A 19,826-nucleotide genomic window follows, 5' to 3' on the forward strand; every position below is an offset into this window, starting at 1 on the left:
AGAAGAATGTTCGAAACTGAGTTACAAATTATTTCATATTTAGAATAAATAAAGATGCACTTGTTTCACTGGGTCAAACACACTCAGTGTAACCATAGTGTTGACAGTTGTGTTTGTGTGACTTGTGGAGTGGGTTATGCTTTTGATTAGGACAAGACATAGGGGGATGCATGACATACTTCCCTGTTACCATGTCTGTACCGTGACTGTTTAATAAACGGACTACATTCTATAACTAGCCTCTGTTCTCGTTGTGTGCGTGTGCGCGCGCGAGTGTGTGTGCGTGCGTGCGTGCGCTCGGGATGTTATCACAAACATATGTGTGTAATAAGGTCACTCCAAAAGCCTCGATAAAGGCTGCAGTTACATGGGGAAAAAAAATACACCCAGAATTGCTGCTTTGGTTCTTGATATAAGCCAACAATCAGAACCTTCTATGCCCTGAAATCAACCATGATATGTAAGATATTTGGGACAACTGCTCTCCACAGTCGTCGTCGTCGTCGTATATCTTCCATCACGTTACGTGCCTTGGCGCGTGAGGAGCTGCGCAGCTCTTCCTGCGGACAGAGCTGACTGCGCAGCTCCTTCTGCGGACAGAGCTCACTAAAGAGCACTCGAGAAGGAGGAGGAGGAGGAGGAGGCTGGTCGCAGACCAAATAGTCCTTAGGCTCAACAACACACCGACCATTTCATTTTGAATGTCGCCGGCCACGACAGCCTCAAAACGATGATGATGTCGTCGAGTGTCGCGGGTCGGGTACCACGGCGGTGTCCTGCCATCGACGAATGTCTGCCTGTCAGAGGGGCATCAGACAGACCGGTGGTCTGTTCATCGGGATAGATTATATCGTATATGCTTGTATTACAGTCTGGCTAGCCTCCATCTTCGAGTCAATCTGGCCACGTTAAAATATCGAACTATCTAGTCCTGTCCTGAAAGCTTGGAGTCGGTGAGATGAGGAGGCGAGTGGTATAGAGCAGGTAGGAGAATCACTAAGCAACGTCACCAACAAAGCCAGCGCTATCTGGAGGGATCACCATGGTCTACAAGGTAAGAATCAGTGCTGGGGACAGCGGTTTCTACTCCCCTTTTTTAAAACAAATTTCAAGGGATTTTGTTAATATCATTTTATTATTATTTAAATATGCAAATAAGCACTGTTATTCCCATTCTTCAGAATATAAGGCCTATATGTGTACTTTGGGCTAATGTTTTTTTATCTGGGATACCCTGTGTTTTCAGGATACCTTAAGCTCTGACCTTAAACCAAACTTTAGAGTTCATGAGCTATCCACAAGAGGTCTTGATTCACAAGCATCCCAGCCTTGTCTCAATTGAGGTGATGAGCTAATATTGTACCATTGTAATTTAGCATCATTATTCATATTTCAGTAACCTAGGAGTAAACAATTAAAGGAGCTGTTGTTGAACAAAACCTGTGTGCATTAACAAGGTCAAATTAAAAGTGCCCCCCAGCTCACACACCCCTCAGGGTCCTTCGTTGGGAACCTCTGCATTACGCAACACTCTCATTTGGTCACAGAAACGTCCTGCATGGTGTGAGAAGTGCCGATAAGTCTGGTTGTTTCATAAAACAACTCTTATCTGCAAGCCCGACAAAAATTCCACACTGAAAAATATTTGATAAACAATAAAAGTCAGAGAACACAATGCCTCGAGAGGCGTTGTGTTCTCTGACCTTTATCGTTTATCAAATATTTTTTAAGAGGTTGTTTTATACAAGGTCCAGACTTACAAGGTCCAGGTCAACAACAAGGTTGTTGTTGACCTTGTGAGGAGAAGGAAAGTTGTACTTTCCTTCTCCTCTTCCATTGTGCCATCATATTCCACTCTGTCTCTCTATTATCTCTCTTACTATCCCTTTCACTTACACATACACACGGAGACACGGACACACGGACACACGGACACACAGACACACGGACACACACACACACACACACACGCACGCACGCACGCACGCACGCACGCACGCACGCACGCACGCACGCACGCACGCACGCACGCACGCACGCACGCACGCACGCACGCACGCACGCACACACACACACACACACACACACACACACACACACACACACACACACACACACACACACACACACACACACACACTAATATGTAATAGTAATGAGAGAGGAAGAGAAAGAGAGAGAGAGAGAGAGAGAGAGAGAGAGAGAGAGAGAGAGAGAGAGAGAGAGAGAGAGAGAGAGAGAGAGAGAGAGAGAGAGAGAGAGTAAAGGATTAAAGATGAGACTAAAGCAGACATTACTGACCATCTGTTCACAGTTCATATTGTAGCTCTGTGTTTGGGGGGGGGGGGTAGGAGTTAGAGTTTGGTGCGTTCAGGTCTTTATGGATCAAACTTTATGGATCAAACTTGATCCATGTGGGGTAAATGAAGTCACCACAGTTAATATCTTACATCACACACATTTTGTAACGTTTTACAAAATCTATTTTGCAATGTTCTCAGGGTCCAAAATGAACACTTGCCAACTGCCAACGCAAAATAGATTTGATTCAGAGTTAAATATTATAATTGCTTGGCCGGTAAAAAGGTGACTTTTGTCTTCCTGAGATGGAAAGTTTTGAAACGTCTGATGCATTGTGCTTGATTGTTGAGTCCTTAGGCAGGTATTACTGCCACATCAGCCAACGCTTTGGATAAAAATCCCTTTTCCTTTTGTTATTATACTAATACCCATACGTGTTAACGACTTGGCAATTTGTTAGTTGAGTAGGGGATCAGAAAGTCCTTGATGCACGATGTATAATGACACATGGGATACTCATTAATAATCCAATCACAGGTTAACATGTGTATTAACCTGTACATAATCGCAGTGCTTTGCAGCCATACACTGTTGTTTTTGTTCCCTGCCTTATAAATACCCTTCAATGAGTGCCTGAGGTTGCAGATGGATATCGGTGCTTGAAACATCTGGGAACACAAGATGAGTTCATTCATTATATTGTCAGCTGAAAACCGGGGACCTGCAAGAGCCATGGTTTTTGTTTGACACAGCTAAGCATTTGGTGCCTGCTAGACTTAGAATAGACTCAGAATGGACCCATCGAGATAGAGGTACACTGATGAGGAGAGTGATGCACTGAGGCTGGTCCCAGGGAGTCAGACAGGGACCTCAGCTCACTCTTCCCAGTGGATGTGCTGACTCTAGGACCCAATTTAATTGATTTTGTTGTAATTATGTAATTTTTCTGAATTTTTACTCAATTCAAATTAAGAATCTGAACTACAAAGTTTGTAAGCAATCAATTCTGCTCCACATTCAATATTTTCCAAAAATGAGGATGATATAGCTTTAACTGTAGCGTCAACTGAAGCAACTACTGCTAACGGAGAAACGTTTAATAAATCACTCAGCCCTATTCATAGCCTGGTCCTACCAGACTCTCGTACTTCATTTCATTTGCACAGAGAGTCTGGACCTACTCAATTGACAAACGTTAACTCACTTGAAGGCGGGTGTCTGTTAAGTTTAAAACTATCGGATCTACCCAGTGCCACTCTGGATCTGCCATAACCAATCGCTAACGTTTGGCCGGGAATCACGTTGCGCGCAGGCTGTAAACAAACCAAACACCGTGCGTGAAGATGTCCATCAACGAGAGCTGACTTTAACGTCATTGTTCTCAGCCACTCCCTCTGTTCCCTGATTGGACGCAGAACATTTGGACGGAGAAAACCCACTAACATACCGCAGACCCAAATTTAGCGGAAGTACTTAGGCGGGCAGAGCCAGGCTACCCTATTCAGTGGCTTATTTGTGTTCAGTGTTGTCAGGTACTCTTGTATTTATCTCATAAGAAGATCATGGTGGGCATGTTTCTCGGTCCATTGGATTGTCAGAATGTTCTTGTCATACTAAATTCTGATCGGTTGGGCAAACTGTGGTTTTTGGGGGTGGGCGGGGGGGTGATTTGTAGTCTACCAGACAGAGTTAGCTCAGTGCACTGTGGCATATTTAGTTAATCTGGAGATACCCTGCATGCAGGAGGGGGGTTCTGACTTCTGATAGGTTGCACCCCACTGGAAACGCTCAACGGTATCTCTGTGACTCAATCCCTCTAAATACACAAACAGCATTTACACATCAAAACCCACGAGGTATAGGCCTGCCTTTGGCTGCATTTGAATGGGGATTGCTGATTTCTCTGCAAGGAGTTTGTATTGTTATATACAGGGAAGTCAAGCGTTGTGTAAAGACTCAAGATCAGGAGGTGTCTTCACGGAAAGTTGCTGACTTGTTTGTGAAATATATCCTATTAAATAATGACGATATAGTTTTTCCTTTACATACAACATTACCGTCCCTGACCACCGCCTTGTCCTTCATGCTTGCTGTTATCCAGCTTGTCAGTAGGTACAGTCGGTATTAACAGCAGATTGAAAGGAATCAGAGTGTTTTTCCACTGCGGACCACGTTGGTTGAATTAGTTAGTGTTGAGGGTTGGTTTCACGTTGCCTTGTTACCTAAAGGAGGAGTATGAGAACAGGATGAAGGTGTAACATATTTATCAACTAAAACGGGGTCATAATAAGGGATCTGGCAGGGAGAGGAGTGAGGGCACGGAAAAGATGTCTTCAACCAACAGTGTGGGTCAGAGAAGGCGCTCTGGCAGGGAGGGGGAAATATCATGAAACAAAACCTTATCTAACAAATAATACAGTCCTCAACAATGCCCCTGCTCATAGGAAGTCCCTTCTAGGAGATCTTCCGGTGCAGTCTTCCTGGGAGGAGGAGGTTGTAGCTCTGCTTCTGCTGTGTCTGCGCGGTCAGCAGGCTGCACTGCTGCAGTGGGGGCACTGGTACCTGCCTCTCTCTCGTCTGCTTCCTGCACAGGGAAGTTGGTTTGTTTACTGCAGAGAAAGAAATAACCAAGCCAATCCAACCCCGGTATCAAGCGATTTCGTGCTCATAGTCACGGGAATGAATCTATTGAATCGTGTCCTAGAGCCCGATTGTCTGACTTTTACTGTGTGAAACGGAACAAATTGTAAACCTGTGCATTTTGGAAGAACGTGCTTCTCTGACTTTTTCGTGTCACACGGATGGACATTTAAACCAATGCATTTCAATTGGGAGATTTTCATGTACCTCAGAATGGAGGGGGGGCTGCGCAGGTAGTACAGTGCACCCTCTAGTTCAGGGATGGGCAACTTTCATGATAAAGAGGGCCACATTTTTCATCATAACCATCGGAGGGCCACATGACTGCACACTTCAACTAAACGTGAGCTGAGAGAAGCTACACAATTTTGAATTTGGTAGATATGATTTCCTGTATTCTGGTGCATTTTGGGGATGGCCACTACCTAGAAAATCATCCAGAATCATAACCTATGTACGGTATGTTAATTGAACCAACATACATTCATTTCATGTTTTCCATGCTCAAACAGCCACATGAATGGTCAGTATTTTTATCAGTGCAAAGGGCTCACATACATCATCATTCAATGAAGTCAAAAAACTGAAAAACAGTGGCCCAACATTAAGTGCAACAACTCAAACCCAACAAGCAGTTGTAGTAGTTTTAGTGGCGACTTAAGTGGATATCTTTAATGACTGATATCGCTTCTAAGCAAACTAGACGCATGGGTTTGCCTTCGAATTCTATGAATTCTTCTCATCTTTCTTGACCGAGTTTTCTGTAACTCGATCAATTATTATTATTATTTTTTTTTTTTTTATTATTATGTGCGGGCCTGACTGAGTGAGGATGCGGGCCGCACTGAGTGAGGATGCGGGCCGCATGCGGCCCGTGGGCCGCCAGTTGCCCATCCCTGCTCTAGTTAGTATCGGATCGTATAGTGTAGTATAGTAGTTATGTGTGAGTCAAAACAAAAAAAGCAACAACAGGTAAATGCCGTGCATTGTGGATACTTGAGGTCTGTGGATACAGACCTCAAAAACTTAAACTAACCATGTTCCTTAAACCCAGTCTCACGCCAACGTCCATGTTCCTTGCATGACATGATGAGCTTCCAGCTCCCACTCCGTCAGCCTCTTCCACAACATCAGCATGCTGGCCCCACTTTGCGTTTGGTTTGAAGAACCAAGCGAACAATTTCCCAGCCGGCGGCGATCCCAGGAGTTGTGATGTGATGTCACTCTGTGGCCCTGGAGGTCCAGCCGTCGGTTGTGTTAGAGGTGCTATCTGCCTCTTTAAGACCCTGAAACACCTTTGGTTTCCCTGAAGAGCTCTGGCCTCAGCGTGGGGCTGCCTGTGCATGTGATGGGATGCAGTACAGTGTTTCCCCTATATGCACCTAGCAGCGGCGGTACGCCGCTGCTGAAATATGACCGCCGTTGCTGAATTTCTTTTTTTTAACTAGAGAAGAGGAGAGCTTCATATTAACGGAGGAACTTCCGCAGATTCGGAGTTTGCGGTTCAATAGATCATCACATCCTGCCCCCAGTGTGTCAACAGTGGAAAATGGGCTCTTATCCTTTGCCATGAAAACACTAAAGCTCCTCGTAAACTCCTTGGCCCTGTCACTGGTCAGGGTGAGTGGATGCAAATCTGCTTGTCAGCCTGATGTGTCCTCTTGGCAATGTGCACTCTGGCGATGGTGAATTGGGTTAGGGTTTGGGTGAACTCACTATGGTGCAACATGTTAACATGTTGCATGCTGTAACATATTGCATTCGGTAACGTGTTGCATGCTGTAACATGGTACATGCTTTAACTTGTGACAGGCTGTATAATGTCACAGCATGAAACATGTTACATGCTGAAACATGTTGTTGAAATTGGTTTATAAAGATCTTTTGCTGATCCACGATGCATGGTTTCACCCCTACTGGATAGTAAATAACAAACATCCCTATCTTTTGCCCTCCGTGACTACGCATCATCTTACTCGTTTGGATTTACAAAAGTAAAAGTTCGAGTTTTCCACCGGAGACGTAAGAGAGCTGAGATTCTGCTGGTTACCATTAACCATTGGTGGGCGTTGGTTTTACTAGTTGAATCTGTGGTGGGCAGTGGTTTTACTAGTTGAATTTGTGTTGGGCAGTGGTTTTACTAGTTTATTTCCATTGTTCAGTTGTAGGATTGTTTTTTAATCAAAAATCTCTTCATTAGCGACTCTTGCATTGAGTAGTGTACTAGTATCTAGTAGTAGTAGGTAGGTAGGTAGTAGGTAGGTAGGTAGGTAGGTAGGTAGGTAGGTAGGTAGGTAGGTAGGTAGGTAGGTAGGTAGGTAGGTAGGTAGGTAGGTAGGTAGGTAGGTAGGTAGGTAGGTAGGTAGGTAGGTAGGTAGGTAGGTAGGTAGGTAGTAGGTAGGTAGCATCCACACAAGCTGCATTTCCTTTTCTACTGCGGGACTGGGCTGTCCCCCCCCACACACACACTACCGTTGTGCGACTTGTCTGTTGCAGGGGAACACAGACGCTATCTATCGGAAGCACTAGTATGACATTGATAAAGAATAATCAGCGGTGGAAAAGATTTAGTGAATTCACTGAATCATTCGTAACAGATCATATCTATTCCGAGAAGATTGTTTAGGTGTCTGCATCCTTCCTGTATCCTGTTATGATCTCATAGTAAGCGAACAATGTATTCACACTGAATTGTTCAAACACATTTGCTAGGGTCTCTCTCTCTCTCTCTCTCTCTCTCTCTCTCTCTCTCTCTCTCTCTCTCTCTCTCTCTCTCTCTCTCTAGTATCTCATCTGTATTTACAATACAGTTTGATTCTGCATCTCTATTTACAGCTCATTAGTCCATGTCAATGTTTACTGTTGCTATGGCAACAAGAGACTGCTGACGTTAGCAGCTGTTAGCTAGCTTAGCTAAATCATCTGAACAATAATAACCCATAATATCACAATTCGGCATATTTAAACAAAATCAACCACAACTACCAGTCAAAGCACTTCAACTCTGGTCTAATATGTTGTCACAAGTATGCAGTTAATTAGGTCACATCACATTCAATGTAAAATCATTTTCTACTTTGTATTGGATATACATATATGTATTTCCAATACAAAGTAGAAAATGATTTTATACTTTGTATACATATACATATATGTATATGTCTCAAAATGTAGCCTAGCTAGCCCAAGGCTAACGTTACTTAGCATATGCCTTCACTCGCTCGTCTCCCGGCGCAGCAGCACCTGCTGGGGTGTTGACCCCGGCACCAAATAGGTCTGTCAATTTTGAACATTTAGCAGCTTCCACCTCCAGAGACTTCAGCTTTTTAAGTCGCAGTTTTTCAGCGCCACCCGGGCGTTTCTTACGCTTATCCATTTTCAGCTCCGTCCCGACTCTCGCGACTCTGGCCCTGACAATGACAATTGACAATGACAAACATAGACCAATAATATGTGTCGATGCTGGCCACACACTGCTAGCCCTCTGTAGCCCAATGGCCTGCCCAATTGGAGGGAATTTAGAGAGAGAGAAAAAAACAAAACATAGCAGACCGGACCGGCCCACATTGGGTCAACGGCCCACCGGGACGTTGACCCAATGTCAATGGGACGTTGACGCCCGGTATGCCAGATAGCCAGTCCGACCCTGGCGGCAACCGATGTCAACATCTCTGGCTCCAGGATCATCTCCCTCCCTGTTCTGCTTCTCTCTCTTTGTCTCCTCATCTCCCTCCCTGGTTCAGCTCCTCTCTCTTTGTCTCTTCATCTGCAAGCTGCTCTCCTTATTTTGCCTCCACATGTTATTCTGCCAACTCAAGACATTCTCTGTTCAGTGTTTCTTGTCTGTTCTTTCTCTATTCAATGCTTTCATTCCCAGCATCACATTCTCAAAACTCATTTGTACAATGTTTACAGCAGCTTTTTTTGCATTCAAGTCTTATTGTTTACTTACTTTGTTAATTGTGATTATAAATAGACGAGAATTATCCATAATCTTTCTGACCACCAAAACATGACAATGAAGCCAATGTGATCGCCTGCATGTAAAGCGTTTTACACACCAAGCAGAGGAAGCACAACTGATGCCTACGGTCTAACCTGCCACTACTCTCTCCTCACGCTCTCCCAGATGACCGGGGCAGCGATAGACCGGGTCAGCCTGCTGTGGCGGATGAGGCGGCGGGCCCGCCGCGGGGCCTTCTGCATGGGCTTCTTCTGCATCTCCATGGCACTGCTCTACGCCCTTTGTGCAGAGAACAGTGTGCCCGTGACCGACGCCATCTTTGGAGTGCGCGCACGCACCCGGGCCCAGCCACGCACGCACTCTGTCGTCAAGGTGCACCTCCTTTACCGATCTTTACCATCTTTTACCATCTTTACTGATGGACTTACAGTTGGTCATTGCAGTCTTAACAGCCTTTACAGTCTTAACAACTGTCTTAACAACAGCCTTTACAGCATTTACAGTCTTAAAAGATTCTAAACATGGTCTTTCAAGTTCTTTCAACATTCTTAACACATTGTTTTTACGTCCCACAATGTGTCACAAACGTTTAAAGCTTTGCAGTTTTGGAAAAAGATTTGAGATAAATGACCTATGGGAGGTCAAAGACCCTTAAGAAGACAGTATCCAATGACAACCTCACCTCTTAAAGAACTGAGTATGCTTTTGAGCGCCTGTATCTGTGTCTATTTGTCGACCTCTGACCTCATCGTCTCTGACAGGTCCTGCGAGGAGGGACGAAGCCCCTGTACGCTGATCCACAGAAGCTCCCAGGCGTCGTCCCCGGCAACCCGAACCGACCAATCCCTGTGCTCTCCTCCACTAACCACACCCAGGAAGTGAAGGAGGCCGCCTCGAAGAAGAAAGCCAAAGCGCGGGAGTCCGGCTTTTTTGCGTGGCTGCTGCCGCGCCCCTTCAGGCGAGCGCTGGAGACCCTGTTCGGAGGCCGGCGTCGCGGAGAGATGAGCGGGACGGTGGGAGACACAGAGTTCTTCAAAGCCCACGGCAGCATGGGCGAGGTGTGGGACGAGGAGATGTCCAGCAGCATGCTTGGCAGCCGTCTGAGGAAGGTGGTCCAGAACTATCAGGTGATGTTTCTCATGTTATCACGTCCTGGTAATGACATGGCTATGCCCCAAATCGGCTGATTGTTCCCTACACAGTGGACCTTACATAGGACACTATTTAGGGAATAAGTGGATGGGAATTCCGACGCTTGTTATACGCCGAAAATGGCAGGACATGTCCTGGTTGTATAAACAAGCCTTCAAGGGTTAGAGTTAGGGTTAATCCGTTACAGCTTATTTGTTATAAAGAACATCTTTGTGCAGGACTGTTGACATTGGACAACACAAAAAAATAGTGACATAAGTCTTGTGCGTTTAGGCCGACCGGACCGTCCAGATGGATCCGCTGGATCCGGTGCCCGAAAACACACTTTTCTGAAACCAGGTCCCAGGGTGGATTCAAATAAAAACTGACGCCTGAAACGCAATCGATGACGTCATCGCCCCCCCCCACCAGCGTGGCGACGTTGTAGCTTTAAATACAGCCCCTTGGCAAATTTAATTACTAACTGTACTTTAAAAAGTATTTCTGCTCAATTGAACAGGTTTAATCACCTCCTCGACTGAATGTTTGTATACAGCGCGCCGGCTGGATGCGCGCAGTCTTGATGCACTCCACTTTCTTCTGCGGAGCGCATCGAGCGTATTTGCAATGAATCCGTCTTTATGGAGATATTCCTGAAACGCATCAGAGGAAAACGGAGGGGAAAAGATAGTTTTCGCCCGTATGGACGGGGCCTGAGTCATGCAATGAAAAGCGCAAATACATAAAAAATAAGTATCCAATCACATTGATTGTCAGCAAACCGGATGGCATGGATTTGAGGAATGTGTACGGAATGCTGCTTGAGAGGAGAGACGAACATCTCTAACAGCAGCTCATCCTCTGCTCCAGGGTTAGATGATCCTCTAACAGCAGCTCATCCTCTGCTCCAGGGTTAGATGATCCTCTAACAGCAGCTCATCCTCTCCCCCAGGGTTAGATGATCCTCTCTAACAGCAGCTCATCCTCTGCTCCAGGGTTAGATGATCCTCTAACAGCAGCTCATCCTCTGCTCCAGGGTTAGATGATCCTCTAACAGCAGCTCATCCTCTCCCCCAGGGTTAGATGATCCTCTCTAACAGCAGCTCATCCTCTGCTCCAGGGTTAGATGATCCTCTCTAACAGCAGCTCATCCTCTGCTCCAGGGTTAGATGATCCTCTAACAGCAGCTCATCCTCTCCCCCAGTGTTAGATGATCCTCTCTAACAGCAGCTCATCCTCTCCAGGGTTAGATGATCCTCTCTAACAGCAGCTCATCCTCTCCCCCAGGGTTAGATGATCCTCTCTAACAGCAGCTCATCCTCTGCTCCAGGGTTAGATGATCCCCTCTGACAGCAGCTCATCCTCTCCAGGGTTAGATGATCCTCTCTAACAGCAGCTCATCCTCTCCCCCGGGGTTAGATGATCCTCTCTAACAGCAGCTCATCCTCTGCTCCAGGGTTAGATGATCCTCTCTAACAGCAGCTCATCCTCTCCAGGGTTAGATGATCCCCTCTAACAGCAGCTCATCCTCTCCAGGGTTAGATGATCCTCTCTAACAGCAGCTCATCCTCTGCTCCAGGGTTAGATGATCCTCTCTAACAGCAGCTCATCCTCTCCAGGGTTAGATGATCCTCTCTAACAGCAGCTCATCCTCTGCTCCAGGGTTAGATGATCCTCTCTAACAGCAGCTCATCCTCTCCCCCAGGGTTAGATGATCCTCTCTAACAGCAGCTCATCCTCTGCTCCAGGGTTAGATGATCCTCTCTAACAGCAGCTCATCCTCTCCAGGGTTAGATGATCCTCTCTAACAGCAGCTCATCCTCTCCCCCAGGGTTAGATGATCCTCTCTAACAGCAGCTCATCCTCTCCAGGGTTAGATGATCCTCTCTAACAGCAGCTCATCCTCTCCAGGGTTAGATGATCCTCTCTAACAGCAGCTCATCCTCTCCCCCAGGGTTAGATGATCCCCTCTAACAGCAGCTCATCCTCTCCAGGGTTAGATGATCCTCTCTAACAGCAGCTCATCCTCTCCAGGGTTAGATGATCCTCTCTAACAGCAGCTCATCCTCTCCTCCAGGCCATGAACAAGTACGGAGTGGAGAACACCGGGCCGGGCGGCGTCGCCAGCAGGCCCAAGCTCAGCGGCCCGGAGCTTCTGTGCCATCTAAAGAGTCAGGTACAGGTCTTGACCTTGACCCCCGACCTCCAGCCCTTCGCCTCACTGAGCTGGGCCTCCCAACTGCCTGACAAAGCGGTGACCTCTGAACTCGGCCCATACAAGAGCTGCGCTGTTGTGTCGTCGGCTGGCTCACTCCGCAACTCCGGGCTTGGCAAAGAGATAGGCAAGATATCGTTTTATATTCATATCACATTTTCTTACATTATGGCGCTTATGACGCATTAATAACGGCAAATACTCACAATGCCATCTCTTAATTGCCATTGTGGAACTACTACTACTACTACAAAATTCTCCTTTATTTGAATTTGAATCATATAATAATTGTATGTTCCTAGCAAATAGCAGCTGTACAAATGATGGAGAAATATCCAGCTTGTCCACAGATTTATTGAGTTATTTAGTAAGTGAATGTATCACAATGTTATAAAACGTGAATATTTTCTGTGTAACAATTCTTATTCAGGCAACACTTTATGGGACAGTGCACTTCTTTCCTTAAGTAGAGCTATCAATGGTTTTCTCCAGGCCTAATAGTGTGAGTTTCCCATCCTTTCTTAAGGGGCATCTTTATACTTGCTTTGTTGAAAGTGACAGCGTTGTCCCCTCTGCTCTCAGACTCTCACGATGCGGTGCTACGGTTCAACGCCGCGCCAACATCCGGCTATGAGAAGGACGTGGGCTCCAAAACTACAATCCGCCTCATCAACTCACAAGTAACTGCTCTTCAAATTCATATCAGATTCTAGTGTGTTTTTTATACAGTACATACAACCATGTAACCATTTTCCCATTGTAGTCCACAGGAGTATAACTGGGGGCACTATTCCATGAATAGACTCAATTCTAGTCTTCCATGATGCTTACCAGCTTGGAAGTATTGAGTTCAAATCAGACATATTATTAATAGCTGCACACTATAAGTGGAAAGAGGATCATACATTTAATCCACTGCCCCACTAATGCTGCACTTTACAGTACCGTTTTTTATCAAGAAGAGATTACTTTCTCTGAACTGTAAAATAGGATATTAAGCTGCTAGACTTAAATCAGTGAGTGTAACAGAATGTGATGAATGAAATACTTCAGGGCCTTATTTGATTTGAACAGCTTTTCCTTCTGACAATTCCGTGTCCATTTGGTCTTTTATTATCACATGGTTGATTGGAGATTTTGTTTTTGACCAAAAGATAGATATTTGATAGAATATGAAAGAACATTTAAATGATATCACAGGACACACTAAGGAAAATCAACATCTCAAATAATGAATTGAGTCAAAGTTCATCAGAAAGGCCTACCTATCCACAACTGAATGCATTGTGCCTACAGTACTGCATTCGGTTTTTTTTCCATGTTGGCTTATACTTATCTACGTTTCATTGACATTCTCCTTGATGCAGGACAATAGACCCTTTTCACAGAGGTATCACTCATAACTGTCACTTACTATTATTTTTTAACTTTGCCTTTATTTTCTATTTTAATACTAAAATGCCTTTTTAACTTTCTATTTTACTCATTTCTTTGCATATGTTTTCTTTTACTTATCTATTATTTTATTTTATTGTATGACAATGTTTATATGTGAAGCACTTTGAGTCTTCCTCCTTGTTGCCTTGCGTTGCCTTGCCTTGCCTATTGTGGGCTTTGTCCTCTTATGAACCAGGGCCCGGGTAGTGGACTTACCCTCACTAGTTAGGTCTGCTTCCCGTGCCCTGGTACGTAAAAGGATCAGACCCACAGCCAGTGCTAAGAGTTCTCCTACGAAGCCACCATGTGAAAAGGCTATATCGGCCCGGTCACCAGATGTTGTTTCTAATGAGCCAGTGACCGATTGTTGGTGATTAGGTGATGGCGTCTGATGACCATCGCTTCCTGTCCAGTTCCCTGTACAGCGAGGGTGCTCTGGTGGGCTGGGATCCAGCCCCCTTCTCTGCTAACCTCTCCCAGGTAAGGCCTGCTGCCAGGGAAAGGGGGGTGATGTTGTTAGTATCATGTATCATATTTTGAAACCACCACAGTAGTATGGGACTGAACCTACGCACAAACCCTGTGAGAATGTGTGATGGTGTATGTGTTGGATTTTGACAATGCGTGCTTGGCTCTAGACACAACGCAACACCTTTTGCCCGAGCCGTACGCTGCAATGCATTACAAACTAAGTGACCTCTTGTGAACTTCTTCCAGTATCACCGGCCTTAGTGGAACAGAGGGGCAGGTTAAGCCTCTCTCCCTCCACGCCCTCAGGCCAAGGCATGTCGACTAAGGGCTGGTTTTGTGATCCTTTAATCAGAGGTGTTCCCAGTGCCATCCAAAGAACACCGTCGTCCTAAAAAAGCCGCGATTACAATTACAAACCGTGTCGAGGTGTTTGTTTTTGTGATGTACTAAACATTTATTACTTCTGAACCCATTTATCATTGTTTATCGTGTGTCCTTTAATATGGCGTTTGACTTCCTAAACATTTGCAAATGCTGCAAAAGTTATGCAAATGCAATTAATTTGAATACAATTCTCCTTTCAAGGGCATAAACGTGATCCTAGTAAGTGGAAACGTTTCAAAGTGCTATTTCTCTTTAGTGGTACAACAGGACCGACTACCCCATCTTCGCTCAGTACCAGAGGTACCGGAGGCTCCACCCACTCCAGCCCTTCTACATTCTCCATCCACGCTTTGAGTGGCAGCTCTGGCAGCAAATCCAAGACAACATGGCAGAGCCCATCCAGAAGAACCCGCCCTCCTCCGGCCTGCTTGGTACATAACCTTCTCTTTTTCCATATCTGTTGTGGTCGTGTTTCCTCTCAGCTCATCATCAGACCAGTGCTTATAAACATACAGATTGTGCTCGGATGTGTTTGAGCTTGACCATGGGTTCATATCATGGGTTCAACACATGTCACTTCATTTAAAGGAATTGTCCGCTGGTCTGAAGATATTTAGTTTTGTTTGTTTAATCCAAAAGCTTTACAACAACTGTTTATCCAGACACTCTGCCTGGTCATGATGTGTGTGTGTGTGTGTGTGTCCAGGCACTGTGGTCATAATGTGTGTGTATGTGTGTGTGTCCAGGCACGGTGCCCATGATGTGTGTGTGTGTGTCCAGGCACTGTGGTCATGATGTGTGTGTGTAGAAGGCACTGTGTTCATGATGTGTGTGTGTGTGTCCAGGCACTGTGTTCATGATGTGTGTGTGTGTGTGTGTCCAGGCACTGTGTTCATGATGTGTGTGTGTGTGTCCAGGCACTGTGTTCATGATGTGTGTGTGTGTGTGTCCAGGCACTGTGTTCATGATGTGTGTGTGTGTGTTGTGGTATCCCGGTCCTCGGTTGGACCGGGTTCCACGGACAAAACTCGCTTGGTATTGGGTTTTTTGCCATTTCAGGCATTTATTAAAGGTCCCATGACATGAAAATCTCACTTTGGGAGGTTTTCTAACATAAATATGAGTTCCCCTAGCCTGCCTATGGTCCCCCAGTGGCTAAAACTTGCGTTTGGTGTAAAACTAGCACTAGCTGTTCTGCTTGCCTTTGAAAAAACGGAGGCTCAAGCGCGCTGATTTGGAATGTCTGTGCTCATGACGTCATCAGGAATCTCAGCTCCTCCCCTTACTCTGCCTGGCCCGCCCAGAGACGTTGGCCCGCCAATGAGACTCGACCGTGCGAGCGCCACATGTGTGTGTGTGAATACACACGCTGTAACGCAAGTGTTTCTTGTCGGTTCTTTGACGTGTCTTGTATTTCCACAACGAGACTGTCGTGGGGGTTATCTAAGCCATGGTTGAGAATGAATTGGGGGGAAGGAACTTTGGCTTTGACTCCCTCCCGCATATGCACCTCCGCCTCCGGCGGTGGTCCCTCAGCGGGGCTCAAGCGGGAGACATTCGCCGCCAACAATCCCTTTCTCCTCCATGTCGTGGTTCATGTTCTTGAGGGAGTCAAAGCCAAAGTTCCTTCCCCCCAATTCATTCTCAACCTTGGCTGAGATAACCCCCAATACGAGTCTCGTTGTAGAAATACCAGATACGAGAGTCCGACGTGTTATGCGCCATCACACCAACAGCAGAACGGTTATCCAAATAACAAGGAAGTGTACAACACTTGCGTTAGAGTGTCCTGGAGCTCTATATCTAAATAATATCATCTATATCATATAACATATTGTGTGCGCCTCCAGACGATATTATGAATCACAAACGACTTTGTCGGGTTCTGCGACGTCTCTGGTTCTTCCACTTTCACATCAACCTGAAGTCGACTGAACCGCGCGCTGCCTGCTGCCGGCTGCCCGCTGCCGGGCGATGGTGCCTCGCGGCAACCGGCGGCATGTCGCAGTTCATGTACTTCAGCGAGTCAAACCAAAGTTCCTTTCCCCCAATTCCTTCTCAACCATGGCTCAGATAACCCCCACGACAGTCTCGTTGTGGAAATACAAGACACGTCAAAGAACCGACAAGAAACACTTGCGTTACAGTGTGTGTATTCACATTGATGTGGACGTTGAAGAACCAGGAACGTCGGAGAACCCAACGCGGTCGTTTGAGATTCATAATATCGGCTCACACAGCTTTTGGCCGTGATAATATATATTATATGATATAGATATCTGTGTAGGCTATATGATAATATTTAGATATAGAGCTCCAGGACTCCCGTGTGTTCTAGAATATTTACAGAACACGGCTAAAGGCTGTGTGCGCCTCGCCATTGCGATACATCCACTGTAAACAGAGCGCATGGTGGCTGCAAGCTGCTCAGGGCCACACCCCCACCCTCCTCCTTGACACGCCCACCGAAACAGCGCATTTGGGGGAAGCTCAATGTGTGACTGGCTCGGAGTGGCTGTAACTCTGCACCACGGCTGAATTTAGGGAACTTCTTTGAATACTGTGTTAGTTGCCCACTAATACCTATATTAAAGAATACATAAAATAGCATGTCATGGGACCTTTAACAATCAACTTAAATCAGAACAACGAAGGAGACGCGGTCTCTAGGGCCTCCGTGGGCCTCCAGGCTCTCTCGCACCAGAGCGCTACCTTCCTCCTTGCTCTCCCGTGCCGTGCTGTCCAAATGTCAGTCCTTTTATATCGCCTCCTCAGCTTTCGGCCAGGTGTCCCCCAATCACCCTGATTGGGGAGCCGAAAGGGCTGCTCTCGGCCGCCATCTGCTGGGTGACGGCGGTACACGCCGTACAGGACCAACCCTCGGCCTGGTCCGAGCCGAGGCTTACGGGGCGGGATGCCACAGTGTGTCCAGGCATGGTGCTCATGATGTGTGTGTGTGTGTGTGTCCAGGCACGGTGCTCATGATGTGTGTGTGTGTGTGTGTCCAGGCACGGTGCTCATGATGTGTGTGTGTGTGTGTCCAGGCACGGTGCTCATGATGTCCCTGTGCGAGGTGGTGCATGTGTACGAGTTCCTGCCGTCCCGCCGCAAGACGGAGCTGTGCCACTACTACCAGCGGTTCTACGACGCGGCGTGCACGCTGGGCGCCTACCACCCGCTGCTCTACGAGAAGAACCTGGTGAAGCGCATCAACCAGGGCACCGACCGGGACATCTTCACCTACGGGCGGGTCACACTGCCAGGCTTCAGCACCCTGAACTGCACCCTGGCTCCGGGGAAGGCCCCAGGTCCCTGAAGGCTCCTGAAGGCCCCGGGTCCCTGAAGGCTCCTGAAGGCCCCAGGTCCCGGGCCCCTGAGGGCCCCTGGAGTCCCCAGGCCACCTACATACACACACACACACACACACACACACACACACACACACACACACACACACACACACACACACACACGAACATGCGTGCACACATACACACACAAACATACGGGCACACATACAGAGATAAACGCACACATACACTTACACAAACACACACATTCACACACACATATTTGCAAACAGACACACACTCCAGGGCCCAAGACTGCGGAGCCCCCCACAGTTCTCCTAGGGAAAAAAGAGTCTGGAGCCCTGCACACACACACACACACACACACACACACACACACACACACACACACACATATACACACACACAAACACACACATAAATGCACACAAACATACACACATACACGCATACACACACACACACACACACACACATATACGCACACAGACAAACACGCACGACAACAAAACAACATCCATACTAATCACTTCAGAACATGTATGCACTTTTTCTGGAATAACACATGCTCTCGCAAATGTACACGTGTGGGTGTGTGCGGGTATGTGTGTGTGAACCAACTGCAGAATCAAACGCATGAGTAAAAACGTCATCGTTTTGCCGCAATGGACAAACAATTTAAACAAAATGGTGAGGAGCGACGCACCTTCAAGCCTCTGCAACAGCAAAGGGAAAGATGTACCGTTACTGTTTTAATGTTCACTGTGTTGTGTGTCGCCACATTTCCAACATGGGAAGAGACCCACATAGCAGACGATGACAGACACTCTACAATCACTTTACAATCTATTGATTAAATGTGCCTGCTCTTTCACATACAAAAGCTGAGGAAACGATTCACATTCACATTGCAACGTGTAAATAATCTGTCATGTGTTATACGTCCACTATGGCGCTGAAGAGCTGCTCGCCGTCGCTACAACCTTGATGTTCTGAAATGAATGTCTGCATGTCAGCCCGTAGTTACTGAATTAGGTCGAGAAATCGACTGAAATGAACCCTGCAGCCTCATCCCGATGTGACTAGTTTTAGAAACGTAACCTACATATGTAATACGAAGAGCGCCGTGAGCAGAGGAAGAGCCCTGATCTGCTCCTCAGAACTGCTTGGGATCTGAAGGGACGTCGTCCACAAGAACAACGGGAGGATAAAAAAAGGGTTTCCTACTATCAGAAAAATTTCCATTTTCTTAAATCATTTTTAGTACAATGTGATTATTATGCTGCATGGTATTTATCCCAACGTATTGCACTGGTGGAGACGAGGAGAGTGAGGTTCTGATGTGTTGGACTGGAGAGGGCCTTATTGTATTATACTATATATATTAGGCTCTTTTATGTCTCCATGTGCATTCCTCGTGTTGGGTGACCTCAATGGCAAGATCTTAATGTACATATAAAAAAAGCACTGTTCACTGCCAATTGGCTAACAAAAGAAAATATATTTTAGGCTGTAGGCCTAATAACCCTTTAGTTTGTTCATCACTGCTTTTTGTTGCACTTTTCTTTGAACATTCCCCTTCATGTAGTATGCAGGTTATTTTGAATTAATATTCATGAAGGAACGTTACAATTCTTAGGTTTAGCGATTCCTATAACAATATCTGCTTTTTATGTTGATACCTGAATTACTTATTAATTTAATGACATGAAAAAGTGACATGTTGATCTAGAAAAGTCTACATTTAAAAGAAAAATGTAACCCGTGAACGTTGTTTTGGTCTTTTTTCTTCATCATTGCCTAAACAGTAATGGCACTTCTACTATGTACTAAGCCTTCACAAAAACCGAATTTTAGCCTGAGTAGGCCTATATCCTATTTGTTTTGAGCACCAGGTTCAAACAACCTGACAGTAGGATAATGTGTACCATATGTCCTCATTCCTCCGCCCTGTCATCAGGATTTAACATTG

General features: G+C 46.1%; 1 protein-coding gene across 1 annotated transcript in view; it reads left to right on the plus strand.

The window, feature by feature from the left end:
* The first annotated feature begins 589 nt into the window (after positions 1-589).
* Positions 590-19,826, plus strand: part of st6gal1 (ST6 beta-galactosamide alpha-2,6-sialyltranferase 1) — a 19,356-nt gene continuing 119 nt past the window's right edge. Inside the window, exons 1-8 of the mRNA XM_056595265.1 lie at positions 590-1,054; positions 9,071-9,277; positions 9,667-10,032; positions 12,114-12,378; positions 12,834-12,931; positions 14,067-14,168; positions 14,800-14,974; positions 17,588-19,826. The exon at positions 17,588-19,826 is cut by the window's right edge and continues 119 nt beyond it. Coding sequence (XP_056451240.1) covers positions 1,043-1,054; positions 9,071-9,277; positions 9,667-10,032; positions 12,114-12,378; positions 12,834-12,931; positions 14,067-14,168; positions 14,800-14,974; positions 17,588-17,859 — 1,497 coding nt within the window. The 5' untranslated portion in view covers positions 590-1,042 and the 3' untranslated portion in view covers positions 17,860-19,826. The remainder of the gene's footprint in view (positions 1,055-9,070; positions 9,278-9,666; positions 10,033-12,113; positions 12,379-12,833; positions 12,932-14,066; positions 14,169-14,799; positions 14,975-17,587) is intronic.

The sequence above is a fragment of the Gadus chalcogrammus genome, chromosome 7 (assembly GCF_026213295.1).
Source record: "Gadus chalcogrammus isolate NIFS_2021 chromosome 7, NIFS_Gcha_1.0, whole genome shotgun sequence".
Taxonomy (NCBI): domain Eukaryota; kingdom Metazoa; phylum Chordata; class Actinopteri; order Gadiformes; family Gadidae; genus Gadus; species Gadus chalcogrammus.